Below are 26,750 nucleotides of genomic sequence, written 5' to 3'. Positions count from 1 at the left end.
ATGAATTACCTGTAGATTTCTTTGGATTTTCTACATAATTACATTATATGTAAATAATCAGTTTTAATTTTGCTTCTTTTCTAATATTTATATCATTATATATTTTTCTGGCCTTAATGCAATAGCAAGAACCTTCAGTACATTGTTGAATAAAAGTGGTGATAGATTCTTAGTCTTGAAGGGAAAACGTTGACTATTTTACCATTGTGATATTTGCTGTAGGCTTTATACAAGTTAAGGGATTTTCTATTACTACTAGTTTGCTAAGGTTACTTTATAGGTTATAAATGGACATAAAATTTTGTTAAATACTTTTCTGCATCTATTTAGATGGTTGTATCTATATATTTTCCCTATAATCTGTTAATTTGGCAAGTTAACTCAATAGATTTGCTAATGTTAAGTCAAATGTACATTCCTGTGGTAAGTCCAGTTTGTTCAATTTATAAATTGCTAGATTCAATGTGCTAACATTTTCATTAAGACTTTTGTATCTATATTCATGACCATTTTTTTTTTTTTTTTTTTTTTTGCGGTATGCGGGCCTCTCACTGTTGTGGCCTCTCCCATTACGGAGCACAGGCTCCAGACGTGCAGGCTCAGCGGCCATGGCTCACGGGCCTAGCTGCTCTGCGGCATGTGGGATCTTCCCAGACCGGGGCACAAACCCGTGTCCCCTGCATCGGCAGGCGGACTCTCAACCACTGTGCCACCAGGGAAGCCCCATGACTTTTTTTGTAATTTTGTGTTATCCTATTGAATTTTGGTTTCAAGATTTGCTTGATTTTGATTTGCATTTCTCTAATAATTAGCAATGATGAACATCTTTTTATGTGCCTATTGGCCATGTGTATGTCTTCTTTGGAGAAATGCCTATTTAGGTCTTCTGTGCATTTTTCAATTGGGTTGTTTGTTTTTTGGTTATTGAGTTGTATGAGCTGTTTGTATATTTTGATGCCCTTGTCAGTCGCATCATTTGTAAATATTTTCTTCCAGTCCTTAGGTTGCCTTTTCATTTTGTTTATGGTTTCCTTTGCTGTACAGAAGCTTGTAAGTTTAATTAGGTCCCACTTGTCTATTTTTGCTTTTATTTATGTTGCCGTGGGAGACTGACCTAAGAAAACATTGGTATGATTTATGTCAGAGAATGTTTTGCCTGTGTTCTCTTTTAGGGGTTTTATGGTGTCATGTCTTATATTTAAGTCTTTAAGCCATTTTGAGTTTACTTTTGAATGGTGTAAGGGTGTGTTCTAACTTCATTGGTTTACATGCGGCTGTCCAACTTTCCCAGCACCACTTGCTGAAGAGACTGTCTTTTCCACATTATAGATTCTTGCCTCCTTTGTCACACGTTAATTGACCATAGGTGTGTAGGTTTATTTCTGGGCTCTCTCTTCTGTTCCATTGATCCATATGTCTGTTTTTGTGCCAGTACCACATTGTTTTGATTACTGTAGCTTTGTAGTATTGTCTGAAGTCTGGGAGGGTTATGCCTCCTGCTTTGTTCTATTTTAGGATTATTTGTTATAGTTCTTTTAAAAATGTCATGGGTAATTTGATAGGGATCCACTCTTGGGCATATACCCAGAAAAAACTATAATTTGAAAAGATACATGCACCCTTGTTTTCATTGCAGCATTATTTACAATAGCCAAGACGTGGAAACAATCTAAATGTCCATCAATAGATGAATGGGTAAAGAAGATATGGGGTGTGTGTGTATGTGTATGTACTTAGCCATAAAAAAGAATGAAATCGGGATTCCCTGGTGGCGCAGTGGTTGAGAGTCTGCCTGCCGATGCAGGGGACACGGGTTCGTGCCCCAGTCCGGGAAGATCCCACGTGCTGTGGAGCGGCTGGGCCCGTGAGCCATGGCCACTGAGCCTGCACGTCCAGAGCCTGTGCTCCGCAACAGGAGAGGCCACAACAGTGAGAGGCCCACGTACCACAAAAAAAAAAAAAAAAAAAAAAAAGAATGAATTCATGCCATTTGCAGCAACATGGATGGACCTAGAGATTATCATACTGACAGAAGTAAGTCAGAAAGAGAAAGACAAATACCATATGATATCACTTATATGTGGAATCTAAAATATGACACAAATGAATATATCTACGAAACAAAGACTCAACAACATAGAGAACAGACTTGTGGTTATCAAATGGGTGTGGGGGACGGTGGTAGGGGAGTTTGGGATTTGCAGATGCAAACTAGTATATATAGGATGGATAAACAACAAGATCCTACTGTGTAGCACAGGGAACTATATTCAGTATCCTGTGATAAACCAAAATGGGGAAGAATATGAAAAAGAATATATATATATATGTGTGTGTGTATGGCAGTCATTTTGCTGTACAGCAGAAATTAATACAACATTGTAAATCAACTATAGTTCAATAAATTTTTTTTAAAAAAAGTATCATGAGGAAAAAAAAGATTTGCTTGGATCATGAAATGAGGTGGGAAATTAAACTCATTTTTCTTACTCTCTGGAAGAATTTGTGTAATGTTGGAGATATTTCTTCCTTGAATGTTTGGTGGAATTTATCACTTAGGTCAAAGAATTTTTTATAGGAAGGTATTTAATTACAAATTCAGTTTCTTTAATAGTGATAGAACTCTCCAGGATTTTTATTTCTTCTGGCTATACTTTTCTAGGAATTTGCTTCCCTCTTTTTTTCTTGATCAGTCACACTATAATTTTAAACAATTTTGTCTTTTCAAAGAAGCAACTTTTGGTTTTGTTGATCCTTTTTATTGTATGTTTACCTTCTATTTCATTATTTTTTGCTTTCATCTTTTTTTATTGCGGTTAGTTGCTGTACAATATTATATAAGTTTTAGGTGTACAACAAAGTGATTTACAATTTTTAAAGGTTATGTTTCATTTATAGTTGTTATAAAATATTGGCTATATTCCCTGTGTTGTACAATATGTTTTTGTGCTCTTTATTATTTTATTTTTTCTACTTTTGAGGGTAGAGGGGATCATATTGCTGTTTGGAAGTCTACCAAAAGTGTAGCTCTGTCTCTTAACTCACTCTTCCAGATCAACCATTAAGAAAGGAGAACTGAGAGTTTCACTCACTATGGTTTTCTAGTCTGTCCAGGTCTAGACTTGGACATTTCTTAGAAGGTTGTCTAAAAAGTACTTTTTAAAATTGTTATTTATTTATTTATTTGGTCTTAGTTGCGGCACGTGGGATTTTTCGTGCGGGCGGGCTCTTCGTTGCGGTGTGCGGGCTTCTCTCTAGTTGTAGTGTGTGGGCTCTGTAGTTGCGGTACGCGGGCTTAGTTGCCCCGCGGCATGTGGGATCTTAGTTCCCCGACAAAGGATCCAACCATCGTCCCCTGCTTTGCAAGACAGATTCTTAACCACTGGACCTGCAGGGAAGTCCCCTAAAAAATACTTTGTTCAGCTTTTTAAAAATGTGTTCAGATGTTAGTCCTCCTTTAATGTAAACAGAAGTTCCTCCCAATATGACTTTATTACAGAATAATCTTTCTGATTGTCTAGTAGTAGAATAACAAAGCCTAACTTTCAGTTTTTCTCTGAGAATAAATTGAAATTACTTAAATGAAAACACTTTGAAAAAGGATAGGAACAGTACTGATACAAATATTCTTGTTTTCACCACTGCTGTTGCTTGGGGCTCACCAAATGTTAAATTTATCCAAAGTTCCCTCAACCATTTGCAATAATTTGTGGTTGGGAGAAGACTACCCAGAATCAGTAGTAGGGAGACCAAAATGTCCTGCAGCTTTAGCAATGGTAGTGTGTATCTCATTGCTCTGTACTTAGTTCTAGTTCCAACCAATAATCTAAGATACAGCAGAATGCGCAAAGGATTTTACTAATAGAATACTCCTAGGTTTTAAAGTGGTTAGATTGCCTTTTTAAAAATCAATTAATTTAATATACACTGGGGCAGTGATCTAAGTTCTGAAAAAGGTAAGTTGACCGAAGCAATCACTAGTCTCAAAAAAACTTACAGGTTTTACTGAGGTCCTAAAACTACATTATCTCAAAGTGTGAAATGCATGTTGTTTAAGAGAACAGGCTCTGGAATGGGAACACCTTGGTATAGATTCTAACTCCTCCACTTCTAGGTGTATAATGTCAGTTTTCTCAACTGAAATTGGGAATAACAGCTATCTCAGAGGAGTTGTAAGATTAAATGAGCTAATCCATGTAAAGATTTTAACATTGTATGTGGGAAATAGTAGGTGCTCAGAATATACTTTAAGAATTAATGAAAAGTTAGTCTTTTTGTAGAAAGAAGAATTGAATATATTGTAGTAAAAATGTTATAAGAGAGACATAAAGAGTCAAAGGAAAATTGAAAAGTGCTCCTACTGACTAGGAGTTGGAAAGAGAGTTCACGTGGGAGATGACAGCTGAACTTAACCTTGAAGGTAGAGTGGAATTGTAGCAGCTGTACTTGGGACAGAAGATATTCCAAGTTGGGTGACAGTCTGTAAGATCAAAGACTGGAAGTGGGGGAGCTGGGAGCTGGCAGGAAACCATAGTGATTTTAGAGAATAATGAGTCATCTAGAGAATAGAAACATTGAAAAAGCTTTGATGTTCAATGCTCAGTATTTTGACATCATTTTGTATGTTCTTGAGAGCCTTTAGAGACTTTGATCTGCACTTTAAGACTGTTGCTATGGCAATGGGTCAAATAAGAGAATTGGAAGAAGGAAAACCTATTTGGAAGATTTTTTTTTTTTTTTTTTTTTTGTGGTACGCAGGGCTCTCACTGCTGTGGCCTCTCCCGTTGCGGAGCACAGGCTCCGGACGCGCAGGCCCAACGGCCACGGCTCACGGGCCCAGCCGCTCCGCGGCATGTGGGATCTTCCCAGACCGGGGCACGAACCCGTGTCCCCTGCATCGGCAGGCGGACTCTCAACCACTGCACCACCAGGGAAGCCCCTATTTGGAAGATTTTGCAATAGCCTAGGCAAAAGAAGATAAATTGCAAAAACTTTACAACAATAAAATCAAAATTGCCTGTGAATTAACTAGTAAAGGATGATAGGTGAAGGAAGAGAGTTCAAAGCTGATTCTGAGAGAGTCTAGATGATTGGGACAATATAATTGTAGTATCATTTGCAAACATAATAAAAATGAAGCAGGTTATAAGGAAAAAGTATAATTATGGTTTGGGACATATTGAGTCTGAATTTTATGTGGCAGGAAGGACAGCCAGCTGGAAATGTCAACTTGAGATAGTTTTGAACTATAAATGTATATTTGGGAATCATCTGCATGGAAGTGATAGTTGGAATCCTGGGAGTGAATCAATTCAAAGTGTGGAGAGAGAAAACTATTTAGAGCAATACCTAGAGGAATATATGCTTGTATCAGTGGAAGAAGGGGAAACAGCCAAAGAGAAAGCAACTGTAGTCAGAGGAGTAGAGTAGAAGAAAGTGGAATTGAAATTTCTTACAACTGTTGAAACTTAGGAAACTTTGTAACAAGTTATTTGACTAGGTTTCCTGAAAGAGATCCTGTTGCTGTTGTTAGCAAGAATAACTTGGTGGCCTTACTGTCTTTAATACTGCATGTAGTATGCTATGTTAACAGAAATAGTATTTTAATATTATCTATATTAGAGCCTAGAACTGTCAAGTCAAACTGTGGTCTCAAGTCCTAGATCCTCTCTACTCTCACCACTTTAAACTGCCTTAATAATCATGTTGGTTGACATCTAACTGTAGTTCTCAGTTAAACTGAGATTGTGCAATTTCATCCACACAGTGCCTTGACTGAGAGCAAACTGGATCACCTAATTAAACAGACTCTGATTATTCTGATCCTAAAGTTATAATTAGAATGGCTTTTAGATATTTCCTCTCTCAGTGCATAAAAAAGACAACTGTAATATCTGTGCTTTACTTTCCCAACATGTTAAGTAGAGATGCTTTCTCATACATCCGGTCGTTGCAAAAATACAAGAAAGAACTTTTAAATAGTTGTTCCAACATTTGAAATTTGTTTCTACCCTTAATGGCAAGATTTTGGTATCTTTCTTTCTTCGGAAAACAATAAATTACAAAGTCATTCAGAGTTTCTTTTTTTTACCAAACCCATAAAAAAAAGATTGCCAAAAATTCCAAGTACCCCATTTTGCACATAGAGTATCAAGATTATCTTCTAGTTAAAGCAGGGGTCCCCAACCGATAACGGCAGGAGGTGAACGGCCGGTGAGCGAGCAAGGCTTCGTCTGCTGTTCCCCATCGCTCGCATTACCTCCCGAACCATCTCTCCTACCCCCACCCTGTCAGCGGAGAAATTGTCTTCCAGGAAACCAGTCCCTGAAGCCAAAAAGGTTGGGGACCGCTGAGTTAAAGCTTGGTTTGCAAAAAAATTTTCCACTGTCTTGAAGAAATTCATGGCGATTCAAATTTCCAAAAGACCCTCAAAAATAGGAATTCAAGTGCTGATACTGTATCAGTGGTAGTATTTATAATTGCAGTTAACATTCACCAAATGGTTACTATGTGCTGTACTTTGTGCTAAATGTTTTGCATGCATTTATTCATTTAACAGTATTTACTGAGTACCTACTATATGCCAGGAACTGTTCTGGGATAGGTTAATAAAAACAAAACAAATTAAAATCCCTGCCCTCATAGCCCTTTTATTTACTGAGGATGGACAGGTAATAAGCAATAAACATAGCCAATAAGTATATTTTGGTAATGACCAAAATAAAGTATGTGGACTATAAGAAGATTATAAATACTATGGAAACATCAGAGTAAGGGAAGGGAAGGTCAGGAGTGCTGGTTTGGGACTGGGCAATAGAGATGGGTTGCATTATTAGATGGGGTGGTCAGAATAGGCCTGATAGAGATGGTTGTATTGGAGTTAATCGTACAACTGGAACAATCTGTGTAAAGGCACTAAGGTGGGACCCCATCTGGGGTATCCAAGGAACAGCAAAGAAGTCAGTTTGGTTCAGAGTGATCAAGGGAGAGAGTGGTAATGAGCATAATGGGTGGAAGGCAAGGAAGGCAGATCTTGTTACTATAACAGCACTGTGAGACAAGTATCATTACAATCCCCCATTTCATAGATGAGGAAGCTGAGACATAGGGAAGTCAAGGAAGCTGCCACATACAAAATCAGGAGCCGTCTGTAGCAAGAAACAAGCAGTTTCATCCATTTATATACTGAAGGTTTTGAAATGATATAACTATTTCTTTCTTTCTTACCCTCTGCAAAATATCGGATGAAAGCTCAGCCCTTCTGAAGTGGATGATTCATCAAACAGTGGTTCTACTTCAGTTTTCTTTGTCTGCAACCAACATGATCATTTATAGGGCTTATAATTTCATCAGTTTCTTCCATTACATATGACTTCTTTTTCCTGGCAGTGCAATAAGCATCCCTGTGAGATGTTTTAATACAAGGGTTTTGTGTTAGGATAAATCCAAAGTTTACTTTAGTTCTTCTAGCCTTTTCATATTGAGCCTTCTTAGAAACAAGAATATATTCATAATCATAATGACATGGTAGGTTTTTCTCAATTTTTAAGTACAGAAAGCCACTCTAGATTACAGCATGGTGACAATGGCATTTGTACTTTACTTATGTACATGCTATTGATGATTAGAATTAATCGGTGTAACGATAGTTGCAGATTATCTGGCCTGTGTACATGCTACACATGCTTGAAATTAATCAATACCTTAATAGTATAATTTGATATAGAAAAACATTTTAATAAAGGCAATCTTTTAAATAAATGTGTTTGTGCCTAGTTCATTGAATCCTTGGCTAGAGGGATTTGAAAATATCTTTTTACCTAAAAGTGACTTTTCACTGTGACTTTCAAATCCCTCTACTCACTTAATCTGGAACTGCAGTGAAGAATGCTCTGTGGACGAGCCAGGGAATCAATGAACTAGTCACAAACACATTTTTGAAAAGATTTTCCATTATTTAAAAGATTGCCTTTATGAAAAGTCACTTTTACATATTTAATAGTTCATTTTAGGACTTCCCCGGTGGTTCAGTGGTTAAGACTCCATGCTTCCACTGCAGGGGGCATGGGTTCCATCCCGGGCTGGGGAAGTCCCACATGCCTTACAGTGCAGGGCCGGGGGCGGGGGGGTGTCATTTTAATACATGCTAGATTGATAGTTAAAAGAGCTATCACATTTCACAGAACTAGAACAAAAAATTTTGCAATTTGTGTGGAAACACAAAAGACCCTGAATAGCCAAAGCAATCTTGAGAAAGAAAAATGGAGATGGAGGAATCAGGCTCCCTGACTTCAGACTATACTACAAAGCTACAGTAATCAAGACAGTATGGTACTGGCACAAAAACAGAAATATAGAAAGTCCAGAGATAAACCCACGCACATATGGTCACCTTATCTTTGATAAAGGAGGCAAGAATATACACTGGAGAAAAGACAGCCTCTTCAATAAGTCGTTCTGGGAAAACTGGACCGCTACATGTGAAAGAATGAAATTAGAACACTTCCTAACACCATACACAAAAATAAACTCAAAATGGATTAAAGACCTAAATGTAAGGCCAGACACTATCAAACTCTTAGAGGAAAACATAGGCAGAACACTCTATGACATAAATCACAGCAAGATCGTTTTTGACCCACCTCCTAGAGAAATGGAAATAAAAACAAAAATAAACAAATAGGACCTAATGAAACTCAGAAGCTTGCACAGCAAAGGAAACAAACAAGACAAAAAGACAACCCTCAGAATGGGAGAAAATATTTGCAAATGAAGCAACTGACAGAGGATTAATCTCCAAGATTTACAAGCAGCTCATGCAGCTCAATATCAAAAAAACAAACAACCCAATCCAAAAATGGGCAGGAGACCTAAATAGACATTTCTCCAAAGAAGACATACAGATTGCCAACAAACACATGAAAGAATGCTCAACATCACTAATCATTAGAGAAATGCAAATCAAAACTACAATGAGGTATCACCTCACACCAGTCAGAATGGCCATCATCAAAAAATCTACAAAAATAAATGCTGGGGAGGGTGTGGAGAAAAGGGAACCCTCTTGCACGGTTGGTGGGAATGTAAATTGATACAGCCACTATGGAGAACAGTATGGAGGTTCCTTAAAAAACAAAATAGAACTACCGTACGACCCAGCAATCCCATTACTGGGCATATACCTTGAGAAAACCATAATTCAAAAAGACACATGCACCCCAATATTCATTGCAGCTCTATTTACAATAGCCAGGACATGGAAGCAACCTAAGCATCCATCAACAGATGAATGGATAAAGAAGACGTGGCACATACATACAATGGACTATTACTCAGCCATAAAAAGAAATGAAATTGAGTTATTTGTAGTGAGGTGGATGGACCTAGAGTCTGTCATACAGAGTGAAGTAAGTCAGAAAGAGAAAAACAAATACCATATGCTAACACATATATCTAAAAATCTAAATCTACAAAACAAAACAAAAATGGTCGTGAAGAACATAGGGGCAAGACGGGAACAAAGACGCAGACCTACTGGAGAATGAACTTGAGGATACGGGGAGGGGGAAGGGTAAGCTGGGACAAAGTGAGACAGTGGCATGGACATATATACACTACCAAACGTAAAACAGGTAGCTAGTGGGAAGCAGCTGCATAGCACAGGGAGATCAGCTCGGTGCTGATCTAGGGTGATCCCTAGAGGGGTGGGATAGGGAGGGTGGGAGGGAGGGAGACGCAAGAGGGAAGAGATATGGGGATATGTGTATATGTATAACTGATTCACTTTGTTATAAAATGGAAACTAACACACCATTGTAAAGCAATTATACTCCAATAAAGATGTTAAAAAAAAAGCTATCATCTATTCTAAGGTAAATATCCTCCTATATTGGGGATTCTATTTTTTATCTACTTCTTCATATGAAGTAAAACTAACCCAAATTTGCTGATTTTTATGACCTGGAAATTTTTCAACATTGACTTTGTATAGGTGATCATTTAAAGAACAACGCTTTGCTAGATTCATGGTTGTTTATATAACAATTTGTTAATCAGACAGTTAATAAAAAGTAAGAAATTACATTCTTGGTGTTTCTTACTTGTCTTCCCACAGGAGCAGTGAATACATAAATCATAATTATGTGGGGTTGATTTAAATTGTATGGCACTAACATCCTTTTGTCAAATGGGGGCATCATTGGTCTTTCTTAAGTAAGCTGTGTGGCAAGAATGGTTTGCTTGTTAAACTCAAATGATATTAGGGGTAAATAATTGTTCTCCTTTCACCTTATTTTAGAGGGCTTCTATTTATGTCTATAGACAGCACTCTTAATTGATAGCAATATTTAAAGTCTAGAAACTTTTAGTAGTTTTTTTTATAGTTTTCAATTATATCAATCTCTAAAGTTACCATCACAAAATGTGATTGTTATTCAGTAAAAGAAAATGACATGGTTTTAAGAATAACAAAAGTTTAGGATAAAAATCTTATTATGAGTCTTTGTTTTGTTGTTATCATTGTTGTTTTAAGTATATGAACAAGGGGAAAAATCAAGTAAATGCTTTAGATTTAAAACACACATCCCCCTACACCCACACACCTAGCTAACCTAATAATATCCAAAAGTAGCCATCAATAATTAGAAGATATTTGGAGCAAATCCAAATTATATACTGATGTGTGCTATTACTACCAACACCTGACTGTCGCTAATAACTAAATCTGTTTTGCCAGAATTAAATTTATATAAGAAGTATGTTTGAATATGGTTATCATTGCACTAAAATGTGTATGATTACTGTATGTATATATATTTTTTGGTCGCACCTCGCGGCCTGCGGGATCTTAGTGCCCCAACCAGGGAATGAACCTGGGCCCCTGCAATGAAAGCACCGAGTCCTAACCACTGGACCACCAGGGAATTCCCAATTACTGTATTTTTAAAAACTATTATTTTGACCTCTTCACCACTAACAATTTGTGCTACAGTTAGACTTCAAAATACATTCTTTTTAATATACTCAAAAAGAAACTATATTTGTACATGATTGCATTTGGGGAAGATTTTTTTAGTATGTGAGAGTTATATAGATATTCAGCCTTAAGTATTTAAATACTTTAATGTTTCCATTAATGTAGCTCTTGGCCTGTTCTTATGTATAACATTAAAATCTTGCATATGTATATCTTTGTCAAGCAGACGCCATAGGCTTAAACTGAAGATAATAACTTAAGATTCATGTCTCCTTTCTTAGAGGTTACAGTTGTCTTGAAGTGACAGTTTTGAAGTACCTAAACTGACATCAAAGTGTTCAAGTGATCCAGTTAGGTCAATTAATGTTAATTTTCAACTTCCATTAAATTATTTTAATGTTTTCCTCTTTTCATTTTTTTTAGCCGAGTCCTATACCAAGTCCTGTTTTGGGACGAAAGCCAAATGCTAGTCAGTCATTGCTTGTATGGTGCAAAGAAGTTACAAAAAATTACCGGGGAGTGAAAATCACCAATTTTACTACATCGTGGAGAAATGGTTTATCTTTTTGTGCAATATTACACCACTTTAGACCAGATTTAATGTAAGTAGAAACACTTTCCATTCCTATAAATATTTTGTAAATAATAAAGTTTTATAAAAAAAAGAAACAAACCATAAAATAATTTCTTAGCACATGTCCTGAAATACTTGATTTTTTTTTTTATCACCCATACTCTTGCTTTTTGGGAGAAGAAGTATATCCCAGAAAGAAAAGTTGTTCCTTCTTGATGCCTAAAAACAATCTTTTCTGTTTTAAAAGAGCATATTTTTTTCCTTAATCTCGTACAAAAAACTGACTTCAAATTATTATGAAAATTGTGTTAGTGTTAAAATGAGATGAGACAGATAAGCCTGTATCTCTTTATACATTGACAACAAGGGGTTACCTCATGGTGAATTTGGTTGTCCAGGCTAGTCTCTGGTCCCCTACCTTAACTTCTCTTTTAGATGGAAAGCTTCAGGCATTGGAACTTGTAATCACTGTTATTTATTAATTAATTAATTAATTTATTTATTTCCTTAATTTTCCACACTATTAGTTTTGTTGATAGAATTGCTGTGAAATTGCTAGTTACTCTTTGGTATTATTGAATGTCAAATTTTAAGATTCAGTTTGTTTTAAAAACAGCTGTTTTTATCAATTACTGTATGTACCTACTGTGCCATTTTCTCCCTCAGTGACTACAAGTCTCTGAATCCTCAAGACATTAAAGAGAACAACAAAAAGGTAAGAATTGCCAAAGAAAAAAAATACATAGTGTCAATTTTGGCTTCTCCTCAGGCATTTATTAATTTGGGGAAAGTGAGGTTGTTTTGTGAGGTCCTAACTATAGCTCACAGAAGGTAGTCTGTTTCCTAAAGTTCCAGTAGGATGCATGGTTTACTCTAGTTTGTCATGGCCTTTAAAAATCACAAGTGCCAGACTGGCATCAGATTATAATAATATGTATGAACTTCATAAACTGTTAAATGTTTGTTAAAGCATGTTGCTTTTATTTAGCTCTTAGCAAGATTTAGCTTTTAAAAAGTGCAATCCAAACTGTTGTGCCATGAGTTTAGAAAAACCTGTTGGGAGGGGATGAAAGCAGGGGCCTGATGGGTATGCAAAAAAAAATCCATATGTTCCCAGAGGCAAAAAGATTGAACATTGGTTCTTTTTTTTTTTTTTCTTTTTTTCCCCCTTTTTTCCCCCTTTTTCTGGTAAACTGTGCAGTTTTTTTTCCACATAATTAATTAATGTACTGAGGTCAGAGCTTCCCAATTGGTGTGGGGAAGATACTGATCCTTTCAGTCCTCAGGGTAGCTGCACAGGCCTGAGCTGCTAGAGCTCTCTGGGCCAGCTGACTGTGGCTGCAGGCTGACTTAACTATGTACCCCCAAATGCAGCACGATATTACAATTTTCTGTGTGCACCACAACATAAAAAAGGAGGAAGCACCTATCTCAGCATACAGCAGGTACTCATTTAATGCTTTTTTTCCTGCTGAATTGAATTCTTCAACTGAAAAGTGTTGTCTTAGAGCAAGAGTTCTTAACCTGGGAGCTATGGATAGAATTCAGGGGATCCTTGATCATGGCTAGGGAAAAAAAAAATTATTTTCTCATTTCTTTAACTGAAATTTAGCATTTTCTTCAATTATCAATTTAAACAACAAACCACTGTAGTATTAGCCATGCCTGAGACTTTTTCACCTTTAGAATCTCAGATATTTTCATATCACTTTACAGTTGCAAATATCTACGCTACCTTTTAAGCTCATCACTTCTTCATAATTATAGCAGTTTGTACATCCATAAGAAGCACATTTGTTTCTCAAATTCCATTTTCCTAATATTTTCAAATACTTATTTTTCAATAATTGGTTTCTTGTGTAATCATATGGGGTTTTTTGGGGGGTTTTTTTGTTTTTTTTCGGTATGCGGGCCTCTCACTGTTGTGGCCTCTCCTGCTGCGAAGCACAGGCTCCAGACGCGCAGGCTCAGCGGCCATGGCTCACGGGCCCAGCCGCTCCACGGCATGTGGGATGTTCCTGGACCAGGGCACGAACCCATGTCCCCTGCATCGGCAGGTGGACTCTCAACCACTGCGCCACCAGGGAAGCACCATATGTATTTTTTTAACTTTTTATTTTATATTGGAGTATAGCCGATTAACAATGTTGTGATAGTTTCAGGTGCACAGCAGAGGGGCTCAACCATACATACATACACATGTATCCATTCTCCCCCAAACTCCCCTCCCATCCAGGCTGCCACATAACATTGAGCAGAGTTCCCTGTACTATACAATAGGTCCTTGTTGGTTATCCATTTTAAATATAGCAGTGTGTACATGTTGTTCCCCAACTCCCTAACTATCCCTTCCCCTCATCCTTCCCCGCTGGTAACCATAAATTCATTCTCTAAGTCTGTGAGTCTGTTTCCGTTATGTAAATAAGTTCATTTGTATCATTTCTTTTAAGATTCCCATATAAGGGATATCATATGATATTTCTCTTTCTCTGTCTGACTTACTTCACTCAGTATGACAATCTCTAGGTCCATCCATGTTGCTGCAAATGGCATTATTTCATTCTTTTTAATGGCTCAGTAATATTCCATTGTATATATATACCACATCTTCTTTATCCATTCCTTTGTCGATGGAATAGATAAAGGTTGCTTCCATGTCTCAGCTATTGTAAACAGTGCTACAATGAACACTGGGGTGCATGTATTCTTTCGGACCATGTTTTTCTCTGGATATATGCCCAGGAGTGGGATTGCAGGGTCATATGGTAGCTCTATTTTTAGTTTTTTAAGGAACTTCCATACTGTTCTCCATAGTGGCTGTACCAATTTACATCCCCACCAGCAGTGTAGGAGGGTTCCCTTCTCTCCACATCCTCTCCAGATTTTATCATTTGTGGATTTTTTGATGATAGCCGTTTTGACTGGTGTGAGGTGATATCTCATTGTAGTTTTGATTTGCATTTCTCTAATAATTAGCAATGTTGAACATCTTTTCCTGTGCCTCTGGGCCATCTGTATGTCTTTGGTGAAATGTCTATTTATGTCTTCTGCCCATTTTTTGATTCAGTTGTTTGTTTTGATAATATGAAGCCTCATGGGCTGTTTTTAAATTTTGGAGACTTGTTGGTCACATCATTTGCAAATATTTTCTCCTAATCTGTGGGTTGTCTTTTCATTTTGGTTATGGTTTCCTTTGATGTGCAAAAGCTTTTGAGTTTAATTAGGTCCCATTTGTTTATTTTTGTTTTTATTTCCATTATTCTGGGAGACAGATCGAAAAAGATATTGATGCAATTTATGTTAGAGAGTGTTCTGCCTATGTGTTCCTCTAGGAGATTTATAGTGTCCAGTCTCACATCTAGGTCTTTAATCCATTTTGAGCTTATTTTTTTACATGTAGCTGTCCAGTTTTCCCAGCACTATTTGTTGAAGAGACTGTCTTTCCACCTTGTGTAGTCTTGCCTCATTTGTCGTAGATTAATTGACCATAGGTGCGTGGGTTTATTTCTGGGCTTTCTGTCCTGTTCCACTTATCTATATTTCTGTTTTTGTGCCAGTACCATACTGTTTTGATGACTGTAGCTTTGTAGTATAGTCTGAAGTCAGCCTGACTCCTCCAGCTCCGTTTTTCTTTCTCAATATTGCTTTGGCTATTTGGGGTCTTTTGTGTCTCCATACAAAGTTTAAGATTTTTTGTTCTAGTTCTGTGAAAAATGCCATTGGTAATTTGTTAAGGATTGCATTGAATCTGTAGATTGCCTTGGGTAGTACAGTCATTTTGACAATATTGATTCTTCCAATCCATGAACATGGTATATCTTTCCATCTGTTAGTGCCTTCTTCGATTTCTTTCATCAGAGTCTTACAGTTTTCAGAGTACAGGTCTCTTGTCTCCTTAGGTAGGTTTATTCCTAGGTAATTTATTCTTTTTGATGGGATGGTAAATGGGATTGTTTCTTGAATTTCTCTTTCTGATCTTTTGTTGTTAGTGTATAGAAATGCAACAGATTTCTGTGTATTAATTTTGTAACCTGCAACTTTACCATATTCATTGATGCGCTCTAGTAGTTTTCTGGTAGCATCTTTAGGATCTTCTGTGTATGGTATCATGTCATCTGCAAACAGTGACAGTTTAACTTCTTCTTTTCCAATTTGGATTCCTTTTATTTATTTTTCTTCTCTGATTGCTGTAGCTAGGACTTCCAAAACTATGTTGAATAAAAGTGGCAAGAGTGGACCTCCTTGTCTTGTTCCTGATCTTAGAGGACATGCTTTCAGCTTTTCACCATTGAGTATGATGTTAGGTGTAGCTTTGTCATATATTGCCTTTATTATGTTGAGGTAGGTTCCCTCTAGGTGCACTTTCTGGAGAGTTTTTATCAAAACTGTGTGCTGAATTTTGTCAAAAGAGTAATCATATGTATTTTATACACATCATAACATTATTCTGAGAAGGGGTTCATTGCCAAAAGAATTCATGGGCCAAAGTCATTAATAACCTCTAGTCTAGGCTAAAGTTTTTAATTTACTTTAAATAGTTAAAACCACCAGTGAGAAAAAGACTATAAAGGGAACCTTGATAAAAGTTCAATTAACAGATGAGAATTTAAATCAACTTTTGTTTTTACTTTTATTGCTCTCTAAAACCAAAAATTTATATTTCCATTAAAGAATTCTTGTTTCTTTGCAAATGCATGATGCTGGCTCCAGAGAAAAACATTTAAAAGCAGTCAGTTTTTTTAATTGAAATATGCTATTAGAAAAGATAATCTTTAAAAATCAGTATAATTTTCTTTATAGAAATCATGCTTCAAAATAAGACATTCTCTTGAATTATTTCTTGTATGATTTTGAAGAGCCTGTGTCTGTCAAAGCAAAATGCCTTATTTTTCGTCAATTAAGTTATACAGTTGGCCCTCTGTGTCCATGGATGTGGAACCCACAGATACAGAGGGCTGGCTGTATTCTACCATTTTACATAAGGGACTTGAGCATCCCCAGATTTGATATCTGCAGGGGGTGTTGGAATTAGTCCCCCATGGATACCAAGAGACAACTGTATCTTTAGATATGACAGTTCTTTACCTGCATTTTCTTGCATTTGAATAAGCAAATTTAAATGCAGACAAGAGCATTAGAAAATAAACCATTATTATTTTTTATAAAGTGAAGCTTTCAAGTTACTGTTTAAAATTTTGAAAAGCAAACATTTTTTATTTCACCTAGCTATATATTTTTAAAGAGTGTGAGGAATCTCATTAGGGCTTAAGTTATACTTCTTTACATTATTTTCTTCAGAAATTTAATAATGATGAACATACCTTGGATTTATATATTATTACAAAGAGAAATATATCTCATTAAAATTTTTTCTCAATTAAATCTTAAAGGGCAGATGATTATAGCTTTTTTTTTTTTTTTGCGGTACGTGGACCTCTCACTGTTGTGGCCTCTCCCATTGCGGAGCACAGGCTCCGGACGCGCAGGCTCAGCGGCCGTGGCTCACAGGCCCAGCCGCTCCGCGGTATGTGGGATCTTCCCAGACCAGGGCACGAACCCATGTCCCCTGCATCGGCAGATGGACTCTCAACCACTGTGCCACCAGGCGAGCCCTAGCTTTTTTTTAATAAATTTACTTATTTATTTCTGGCTGCCTTGGGTCTTCGTTGGTGCATGCGGGCCTTCTCTAGTTGTGGCCAGCAGGGACTACTCTTCGTTGTGGTGCATGGACTTATTGTGGTGGCTTCTCTTGTTGCAGAGCCTGGGCTCTAGGCACACGGGCTTCAGTAGTTGTGGTACATGGGCTTCAGTAGTTGTGGCTCACGGGCTCTAGAGTGCAGGCTCAGTAGTTGTGGCGCATGGGCTTAGTTACTCTGCAGCATGTGGAATCTTCCCGGACCAGGGCTCGAACTCGTGTCCCCTGCATTGGCAGGTGGATTCTTAACCACTGCGCCACCAGGGAAGTCCCAATTATAGCTTTTTGAAAGGATTTTAATTTAGATGATCCCATTCATTGCACAAGTCAATACATAATTGTTGTTATACTTTCCTTTTCGTCACTTTGCAACTTCTTTTTTTTTTTAACATTTATTTATTTATTTGGCTGTTCTGGGTCTTAATTGAGGCACGTGGGATCTTTAGTTGTGGCATGCAGAATCTAGTTCCCTGACCAGAGACCAAACCTAGGCCCCTGCATTGGGAGCATGGAGCGTTAACCACTGGACTACCAGGGAAGTCCCACAACTTCTTACCTGATATCTACATTGAGTATCATTTGCTACCTACAGACTTATTTCTGGCTTTACACAGTTCTTCCGGGTAACCCCATCTGCTCTTAATTGGACTTAAAACAGTACAAGAAACAATGCCTGTGTCTTAAGTTCCATGCAGATGCATAACATAACTGGCAGTGACTCCTTACCAATTAAATAACATCTAGCAATGAATAAGACTATTTTCTTTTAAAGACCTCTTTTTTCTCCACACGCAGCTAAAAAGACAGTAGGTAATTGACTATCGCAGAAGAGGTTAACCTATGGGAAAATGCCTTTATAAAGTCTTGACCTCACTTACAAGAAATCTGGTTTGTTTTTAAATTTCTTTTAGTGCAATTAGTGTGCATAAAATGAATTGCTACATGAAACAAAATACCAGCAGGTGATTCCCCACAAGTAAGCTAATCATTTTCCCAGGTCTGTAAAAAGTGCTGAATAAAAATGGTATTTACCTGTGACATCTGATCTTAACCAATATGTCAGTGTTTTAGATAATTGGGAAATGTTTAGAATACTGCCTGTGGTGCTTTTCCTGATGGTCTACAATTGATGTCTGTCAATCAAGTTGTCAGGACTCATGAGGAAGAAAATGACTTTAATTTTCCTAAAACATGTAAAATAACAAACAGGCCCAAACATGCACACCAACTGAGCCATTCTCTCAAGTAAATATTTTGAGGTACCTATACTATAAAGCATAGTGCTGTGAAAATTGAAGAGGTTTTAATATCACAATTTATTTTTCACTTTCTTTCTTATTCCATAACATTTATTAAACTACAGGAAGAATACAAGAATTAAATTCAAAGGTAGAAATGCACTGTAACATGTATATGCAAAAGACTGATTCCTTCTGAATTGTTACATAATTTCCTAAACTTTCTTTTTAGAAAAACTTTGAGTTATGATCCTATATCTGGGTTGTTACAAAGATGAGACATTTTATATCCCAAAGCAAGAATATAACTAGAGGGCCCTTAGTTTTTCCAAGAGTATATCTAAATGTTTAGCCATATTTTTAGTGCTTCCTAGCAACACAATGCTGTTTTCAAGGGTTAGTTCAGGATAGTAATAATTAATTGTAAATTGAGAAACAGCTTTGATTCTTCAAAACTAGAAAAACCTGATGTGCCACAGTCATTTAAAGGCTAACAAAGTTATACAATGCAGCCTCACATTCTAAACTAGGTTGTACTACTCAAAACATTTCCTTCTTTCCAAAATGGATGAAGTGAAAATGAAGTCACTCTTCTCATTATGAAAATCAATCTTAATTGGGTGTTTTAAAAATGTTTCTATGTTTCTAGACTTAAGTAGCACTTACTTATATTTTATACCAGGCAATCTAGGAGTTAGTTCTTTTGGGATATCTACCTGTACTTTATCTTCACAAATCACTGCAATTACATGACCACTGAAAAGAGGGGTTAATAGGAACAATAAAGCTCCAGATGAATTATTATTTCTTTATATCCTAGTTCTTTATCACAAAAGTCTATTCTAAGTTTTTTTGTTTGTTTTAACTCTCATTTTTGCTTGTTTTCTTTATTGGAGAAGAACATTTCAATTGTTATTAACTAATAAAAATGTTTTACTCTTGGATCTACCAAACTTTTACAAATTTCCAACTTGGAATGTTGCTCTGTTCATGTGGCATAATGTCAGTGGCATAATGTCAGTAACATAATGTACCCTCCAATAGCAACAAAAAGCCAGTAAAATTTTGCTTGTTTTTTTAAAATGGTAACTGAATTGTGTTTTATTTTTAACTCTTTTTTGAGGTGTAATTGCCATATAACAGTACCTCAGTCTCAAGTGTACAACATAATGATTTGATATTTGTATACATTGTGAAATGCTCACCACAGTAAGTCTAGTTAACATCTGTTATTTTGCTGTTTTTAAAATGTGATGATGTTTTAAGTTTCTTTAAAAAAGTTAAAATGTATGGATTGTCGGAACTCTTCAATATATCTTCTGTTTTTCTTTCCTCTGAAGGCATATGATGGATTTGCCAGCATAGGAATTTCCCGGTTATTGGAACCTTCTGATATGGTTTTATTAGCAATTCCTGACAAACTGACTGTTATGACCTATCTCTATCAAATTAGGGCACATTTCAGTGGGCAAGAGTTAAATGTTGTTCAAATAGAAGAAAATAGCAGTAAAAGCACATATAAAGTTGGAAACTATGAAACAGATACAAATAGTTCTGTTGATCAGGAAAAATTCTATGCAGAGCTTAGTGATCTGAAACGGGAGCCTCAACTGCAGCAGCCTACCAGCGGAGGGGTAGACTTCTTATCCCAGGATGACTCTGTATTTGTAAATGATAGTGGGGTTGGAGAGTCAGAAAGTGAACACCAGACTCCTGATGATCATCTCAGTCCAAGCACAGCCTCCCCTTACTGTCGCAGGACTAAAAGTGACACAGAACCCCAAAAGTCCCAGCAGAGCTCTGGAAGGACTTCAGGATCCGATGACCCTGGAATATGTTACAGTACAGATTCAAACCATGCACAAGTTTTGTTAGGCAAGAAGAGACTATTGAAAACAGAGACTTTAGAATTAAGTGACTTATACAATAGTGATAAGAAGAAGGATGTGTCTCCACCCTTTATTTGTGAGGAGACCGATGAGCAAAAGCTTCAGGATATAGACATCAGTAGTAACTTGGAGCAAGAAAAATTAGAGAATTCCAGACCCTTAGAATGCAGATCAGATCCTGAATCACCTGTGAAAAAAACAAGTTTATCTCCCACTTCTAAACTTGGATATTCGTACAATAGAGATGCAGACCTTGCCAAGAAAAAACGTAATTCCCTGAGGCAGACAGAGTCTGATTCAGATGCTGATAGAACCATCTTAAATCATGCAAATCATTCTGCAAAAACAGTCCAGGTAAGTGAGTTAGAATGATGAATACATATATGTAGTAAATAGTTATTCTTTTTTGTTGTTTCTTTTTGTATTCATAGACTACTTTACAAATGATTAAAGGTGAAGTATAATTTCCCATTTTAGAAAAACCTGAAATATACCTGCTCTTCATTTAAAGTTTATAATATTTTAAGCCTATGAATAAATCCCAATTTCAAGATTGAAGAATAAAGAATGTCAACTTTTCAAATCAAAATGTTATTAACCTATAAAAATATTTTACAGAATAAGTCAAAGCTATTTCAGTATTCCATTTTGTAAGCATATCATTCTGGAAATGTATAATGCCAAATTAAAATATTTCCCATTTACAGCATTTTCTTCAAATATTTTAGTTGCATTGCAATTGGTAATTTTAGTCCCATCATTATTTGTGGTTAAAAATCCCAGTAACATCGAAATTTCTCCCCATGTGGGGAATATGGCATGGATTTAATTGAATCTATGGTGCCATCAGTGATAAGATATACCATTATTTTATGTACAACAAAGAAAGAAAAACACTGCCAATAAATTATGATACATGGTTTTCTTATCACATAGAATTTTTATTTTATACCTAGTGAAAGAGTTCTTTTAGTCTTATTTAGGCATGGATTTTTTAATCATATAATGCTCTTATGTATACATAAAAAGGAATTTTTTAGCAAAATAAATTGGTTAAGGTATAATCAATTTAGAATTAGAGTTTAGACTCTAACTCTTATGAATCACTTTGTGATATAGAGTTGTCGGTGTTCCTGTTTTTCCACATAATATTGTCCTCTATGCCATCAAAAGCCTGATGTTACAACAGTGGTTCTCAAAGTATGATCTGGGGACCTCTCAGGCTCTCCAGGACTCTTTCCGAGAGTCCCCAAAGTTGAAACTATTTTCATAACAATACTAGAACTTTATTTACCTTTTGCACTTTCATTCTGTCACAAGTGTACAATGGTGTTTTCTGGAGGCTACATGGTTTGTGATATCTCAAGAGACTGAATACAGAAGTAGATATGAGTATATAGCTGCCCTCAATTAAGGCAGATATTAAAGATTGATTTGCAAAAAATGTAAAATAGTGCTGTTCTTCTCAGTTTTGTTTTTTAGTGTAGTTATTTTTATTAGAATATGTTAACATCTAATGGGTTTATTATAGCTATTTTAAAGGAATGAATAAGTAAATATTAAAAAAATTTTTTCCATTTAATTTCCAAAATGACAAATATCTATAGATGTAGCCCACATAAGCTAAAGCTTTTGGGGATCCTCAATTTTTAAGCATATAAAGGGATTCTGAGACCAGAAAGGTTGAGAACCTCTGAATTACAGCATTTCTTCACAGTTGTCTCTCAGATTTTCTTCTCAGTAATACTCACTGATAATGGCACTTTCTTTTAATTTTTTTTAAAATTATTTTTGGCTGTGTTGGGTTTTTGGTGCTGCATGCAGGCTTTCTCTAGTTGCGGTGAGTGGGGGCTACTCTTCATTGTGATGCGTGGGCTTCTCATTGCAGTGGCTTCTCGTTGCAGAGCATGGGCTCTAGGCACATGGGCTTCAGTAGTTGTGGCATGTGGGCTCAGTAGTTGTGGCTCACAGGCTCAGTAGTTGTGGTGCATGGCTTAGTTGCCCCGCGGCATGTGGGATCTTTCTGGACCAGGGCTTGAACCCGTGTCCCTGGCATTGACAGGCGGATTCTTAACCATTGCGCCACCAGGGAAGTCCCAATAGCACTTTCTTAACCTTTCTGGTAGGTCCTAACAAAAGATTTTCAGACAATAACCTGGAGTTCTGTTGCATTCTCAAATAGTACTCAAGGGGTTGTTAAATGAAACATCAAGGAATTATAGTCTTGCCACCAGAATTATCAAGCACATGCATGTGTAGGTACTGATGACTATGTCTTAACTACCACCTATATGACAGAGATATAAAATGTCATCAATTTTGTTTTCAGAGGTATTAAAATGTGCATCTTAGAATCAAAGAAATATAATAGCTAACAAAGCAAGCCCCTGTTCTCCTAATCAGAAATCTCAAATCAAATGTTCTAAGTACCTAAACTTTCAGAGTATCATAGTGTCCCTACAGAGTAGATAATCATTAAACATATAGTGACTGACATTTGCAGAATTTGGTGAGCCTAAATTTGAATATCAATACAGATTTTTCTCGTAAACCAGATTTTTAAGGTAAAAATGTTTAGTTAAATCTGGAAATTGATTAGTGTTTAAAAATGCTCTGAATTATGACTCAGTAAACCGGGATTCTTATCTTGGCTCTCATCTTGGCTCCAGTAATTACCAGTGTGACATGTTAACTAGCCATTTAAATTCTTTAAATCTTATTTTCTAAGTATGTTAAATGAAATAATCTCTGAGAGCCCTTTAAACTCTAAAACTCTGTCGTGCTGTGATTCTGTTCAGGTGATTTAAGTGATGTACAGTAAATCCACAGGATGATAGAAGGAGCATCTATTTACAACTCCATATATGTTTATTTGTTGGCAATTGGTTTACTGGTTAGAATTTTGCTTAGGGTAAATTTTTTAAAATTTTTGGCAGAAGTGTTCATTGCCTGGTACCGAAAATTGTAGTATAGGTGTTAATACTTGATAAGTTTTATATTGTAGCTAAATTTTGTTTTTCTTTTGTATACTGTATTTTATTGATTCTAAGACATACATTTTTTACATTTTAACTTTTCTGAAATCAAGATGTTACTTATAATAATATGTTAGAGTTTAACTGACAGTGTTCTTTCTTAGAAACTCATAAAATAATAGTGAGTCTAATAATTAATAGCCTCTGATTAGAGGAAATTTGATAATTTAATGTGACTGTATAGGCTTAACAAGTCAGAATGTTGCCCATTTGAGTGGCTGATACATGTGATGACCATTATATATCTTACACATATCTCAGACTTTACAACCCATGAGGTGAGTGGTTGGTGCCTGTTATACATATATGGGAGAACCAAGATCTACAGAGTTGCCTTAAGGTCATATAATAAATGTTAAAAGTTTGAATTCAAAACCAGCCTTGTCTGACTTCAAAGTCTGTGCCCCTGAACTTTATGCTCACAATATCTCTTTGGTTTTGGCCATAACAGCACTAAAAATAATTATAGCCCAGATGTAAAATAATCAACAATTACATTAAGTCCCTTAACAGTGTTTACCCCATTAGATTCTCCAGGACTTTTTCCTAAGGAGATAATAAGAACTGTATACAATAATTTACATATAAAGATGTTCACAAAAGCATTGTTTATGATAGTAAAAAATTATAAACAGCCTAAATATCCAATAATATAAGACAAGTTAAAGTATGACATGTTCATATTAATAGAATGCTAGGTAGACAGTTTAAAATCATGTTTTCAAAGAAATATTTAAGGATATGAGAAAATGCTCATAATATTTAGACTATTAAGTGGAAAAAAGCATGATTCTACAATGATTATCCCTGGGTGCCGGGATTGCTAATTTTTAAAAAATATTTCTTTTTTTAAAATTGAGTTGTAATTCATGTATTGTATTATTTTCAGGTGTACAACATAATGATTCAATATTTGTATCTATTGTAAAATGTTCACCACAATAAGCCAAGTTAATATCAGTTACCATACACAGTTGCAAAAGTTTTTATTTTCCTTGTGATAAGAACTTTGGAGATCTACTCTCTTAGCAACCTTCAAATATGCAATACAGTGTTATTAACTATATTTACCATGTTGTATGTTATATTCCCATGACATACTCATTTTGACCCCTTTACTCATTTAGCCCACCCCCAGCCTCCAGCAAACACCAATCTGTTCCCTGTATCTGTGAGCTTGGTTTCAGGGATTTTTTTTTTGTGGGGGCGGGACGGGTTGTTTTTTAGATTCCACATATAAGTGAGATCATAGGGTATCTTTCTCTGACTCATTTCTTTTAGCATAATGCCCTCAGGATCCATCTATGTTGTCACAAGTGGCAAGATTTAATCCTTTTTTGTAGGTAGATAATATTACAATGCATGTGGCTATACAGTTTGCCCAACACCATTTTCCATTGTATATTTTTTTACTCCTTTGTTGTAAATTAATTGACCATATATGTATGGGTTTGTTTCTGGGCTCTCTGTTCTGTTCCATTGATCTATGTGTCTGTTTTTATGCCAGTATCATACTGGCATATATATTATAGCTTTGTAATAGTGATATAGTTTGAAATCAAGGAGGGTCATGCTTTTATTTTTCTTCTTTTTACTTTTATATATTTTCTAAAATTTCTATGATGAATATGAATTGCATTTTAATCAGAAAAAAATTTTGTGTTTATGTACTCTTAAGACCAAAGCAGTTTTTCACTGTCTGTGTAGCTGATTGGAATCCCTAAAGGACTGTATAATCACAGAATTTAGAGCTAGTGGGAACTTTAAGATGATCTACTCTAAGTATTTGAAAAGTTTACAGTGAGTGGGATTTTTTTTTTAACATCTTTATTGGAGTATAATTGCTTTACAATGGTGTGTTAGTTTCTGCTTTATAACAAAGTGAATCAGCTATACATATACACATATCCCCATATCTCCTCCCTCTTGCGTCTCCCTCCCACCCTCCCTACCCCACCCCTCTAGGTGGTCACAAAGCACCAAGCTGATCTCCCTGTGCTATGCGGCTGCTTCCCAGTGAGTGGGATTTTAAAGATGATCTCCCTTCATTTAAAAAATGAGGAAATTGAGAGATTTTTAAAAATATATTAATAGTTAACATTTATCTGGTGCTCACTACGTTACTCTCTTTCACTTAATCTTTACAATATCTTTATGAGAGTTGATCTATTTTTATCCCCATATTATAAATAAGGAAACTGAGGCTTAAAGAGATTGAGCAGCTTGCTCACAAGTTACTCAAGTAATGGAACTAGGTCTGTCTGACTTCAGAGTTCTTAAATATCATGTAATGGTTTTAAGTGACCTGTTCAATGTTGCATTGCTTATTATTAGTGGAAGAAGGATTAACAGTCTTGACTGCCAATTCAGCGTTCATTTAATTAATTTTGTCTGTTTTTTGAGAATACGTTGATTTGTAACCAGTTCAAATGCAGTTATGAACTCTGTTCTATTATGTCCTATCAGTATGAGCTAAAAATCTTTCATTATCGCTTATACATTTCAATTGTATCTATTAAGTTAAGAATTTTTGTTTAATCCTCTTAAAACCTTGGGTGATGAAAATGTTCTGGAATTAGTTAGTGTTGATGGTTCACAAACTTGTGAATATACTAAAAAAAATCACTGAATTGTAGACTTCAAGAAAAATCTTTGTCTAAAATTACAGAAAAAAGTTTAAAATTTGCTGTATCAAAATATAAAGGTCACAAAGAGACCCAAAAATGATGTACTAAATTTTTTTTTGATGTACTAAATTTTTTAAGTTTCACATTATTACCAAATAAAGTAATAGGTTGCTGTTTATTACCTCTTCCTTGACCATGAATGATAATTATGACTGAACCAAAACTATGCAAAGAAAAGGAATTAAAAGAACTTAAGTATTAAAGTCATAGTCATAGCCATCTAAAGTCAGAAGTTGGCTACTTTAGTAGAGAAAAGGAATTTGAACTATACACAGTATGAATATTTGTGCTTTGGATTAATGCCACCGTTTAAGAGCTGATTTCCATTGAGGTTCTACCTGTTTTTCTCCAAAAATATATTGTAAGATTACAAATTAATCCAAGAAAATACTGTTCTAATTCTAATGTTTAATTGTTGTAAGGAAAGTGAGCCATAGAGAAAAACAGTACTATTTTTCTTTAAATAAAATACTATAGCTTTGAATTTTCTATAAACGTTAAATTGTCAAGAATTTAAAGAGTTGTTACCACAGATAATTAAAATCTTTCAAAATGCAGATTTGGAAGACACCTTGTTATCAATTCTATACAACTATAAAAATAAAACTACGAACTTGAAAAAATGTCTTTGCCAGATTATACTGTGATTAGCAAATT

At 35.7% G+C, this 26,750-nt stretch overlaps 1 protein-coding gene across 3 annotated transcripts in view; it reads left to right on the top strand.

Moving 5' to 3' along the window:
- The window catches only part of EHBP1 (EH domain binding protein 1), a 460,296-nt gene that overhangs the window by 343,146 nt on the left and 90,400 nt on the right, over window positions 1–26,750 (top strand). For all 3 annotated transcript variants that reach the window (XM_089922339.1, XM_089922338.1, XM_022597318.3), the window contains 3 exons: window positions 11,399–11,577; window positions 12,216–12,264; window positions 19,823–20,725. In XM_089922339.1, coding sequence (XP_089778465.1) covers window positions 11,399–11,577; window positions 12,216–12,264; window positions 19,823–20,725 — 1,131 coding nt within the window. The remainder of the gene's footprint in view (window positions 1–11,398; window positions 11,578–12,215; window positions 12,265–19,822; window positions 20,726–26,750) is intronic.

The sequence above is a fragment of the Delphinapterus leucas genome, chromosome 13 (assembly GCF_059928025.1).
Source record: "Delphinapterus leucas isolate spDelLeu-1000000601 "Yukka" chromosome 13, BTC_Dleu_Yukka2, whole genome shotgun sequence".
Taxonomy (NCBI): domain Eukaryota; kingdom Metazoa; phylum Chordata; class Mammalia; order Artiodactyla; family Monodontidae; genus Delphinapterus; species Delphinapterus leucas.
This window is presented reverse-complemented; position numbering and strand designations above follow the sequence as displayed.